This window comes from Penaeus monodon, chromosome 22 (assembly GCF_015228065.2).
Source record: "Penaeus monodon isolate SGIC_2016 chromosome 22, NSTDA_Pmon_1, whole genome shotgun sequence".
NCBI classification, from domain to species: Eukaryota; Metazoa; Arthropoda; class Malacostraca; order Decapoda; family Penaeidae; genus Penaeus; species Penaeus monodon.
In genome coordinates, this window is record NC_051407.1 from 23714844 (window position 1) to 23715443 (window position 600).

Consider the following 600-nt stretch of genomic DNA (forward strand, 5'->3'; position numbering starts at 1 on the left):
TATCCCAGTGATCGTGACCTATTTAATTCATTATCGTTAAACGTTTCATTATTTTCTGTGTTGACACACAGAAAAAGAACATGTTCACTTAAACGTTTGCATCACCATTCATTTTAAATAATGTGTGCATCCACTGTTATTATATATGCGAGAGCAACGTTGCAGAGAGCTGTAGAAATTATTATACTGGAACAAAATATCGGTCGGATTATACATTTTCTATTTGTCCCCCCAGTATTCCTTTTATCTTTGTTGTTGTTTTTTTATTCAGTTTTAATCCATGTCTGTTTATGTTTATATGCATAAGCAATTCGAGAGAAAAAAAGAATATAACTCGCAAAGAATTATCCTTAAACATACCCTTCACTTGCTAACGGGGCGTTTTTCTCTCTCCTTTCCAGAGGCAGAATGGGTCGGTACACGGGCAAGAAATGCCGCCTGCTGACGATGTTCACGATGACAGCCACCTTCTTCCTGGTGGAGCTGATCGTGGGCTACATCACAAACTCGATGGCGCTCGTGGCAGACAGCTTTCACATGCTCAGCGATGTCCTAGCACTCGTCATAGCATTCCTTGGCGTAAAGGTGAGCGGGTTTGGG

General features: G+C 40.8%; 1 protein-coding gene across 1 annotated transcript in view; it reads left to right on the plus strand.

The window, feature by feature from the left end:
• The window catches only part of LOC119587030 (zinc/cadmium resistance protein-like), a gene marked incomplete in the record, with an annotated part of 14269 nt that overhangs the window by 9250 nt on the left and 4419 nt on the right, over positions 1-600 (plus strand). Inside the window, 1 exon segment of the mRNA XM_037935773.1 lies at positions 402-585. Within this exon segment, the coding sequence (XP_037791701.1) occupies positions 409-585 (177 nt within the window).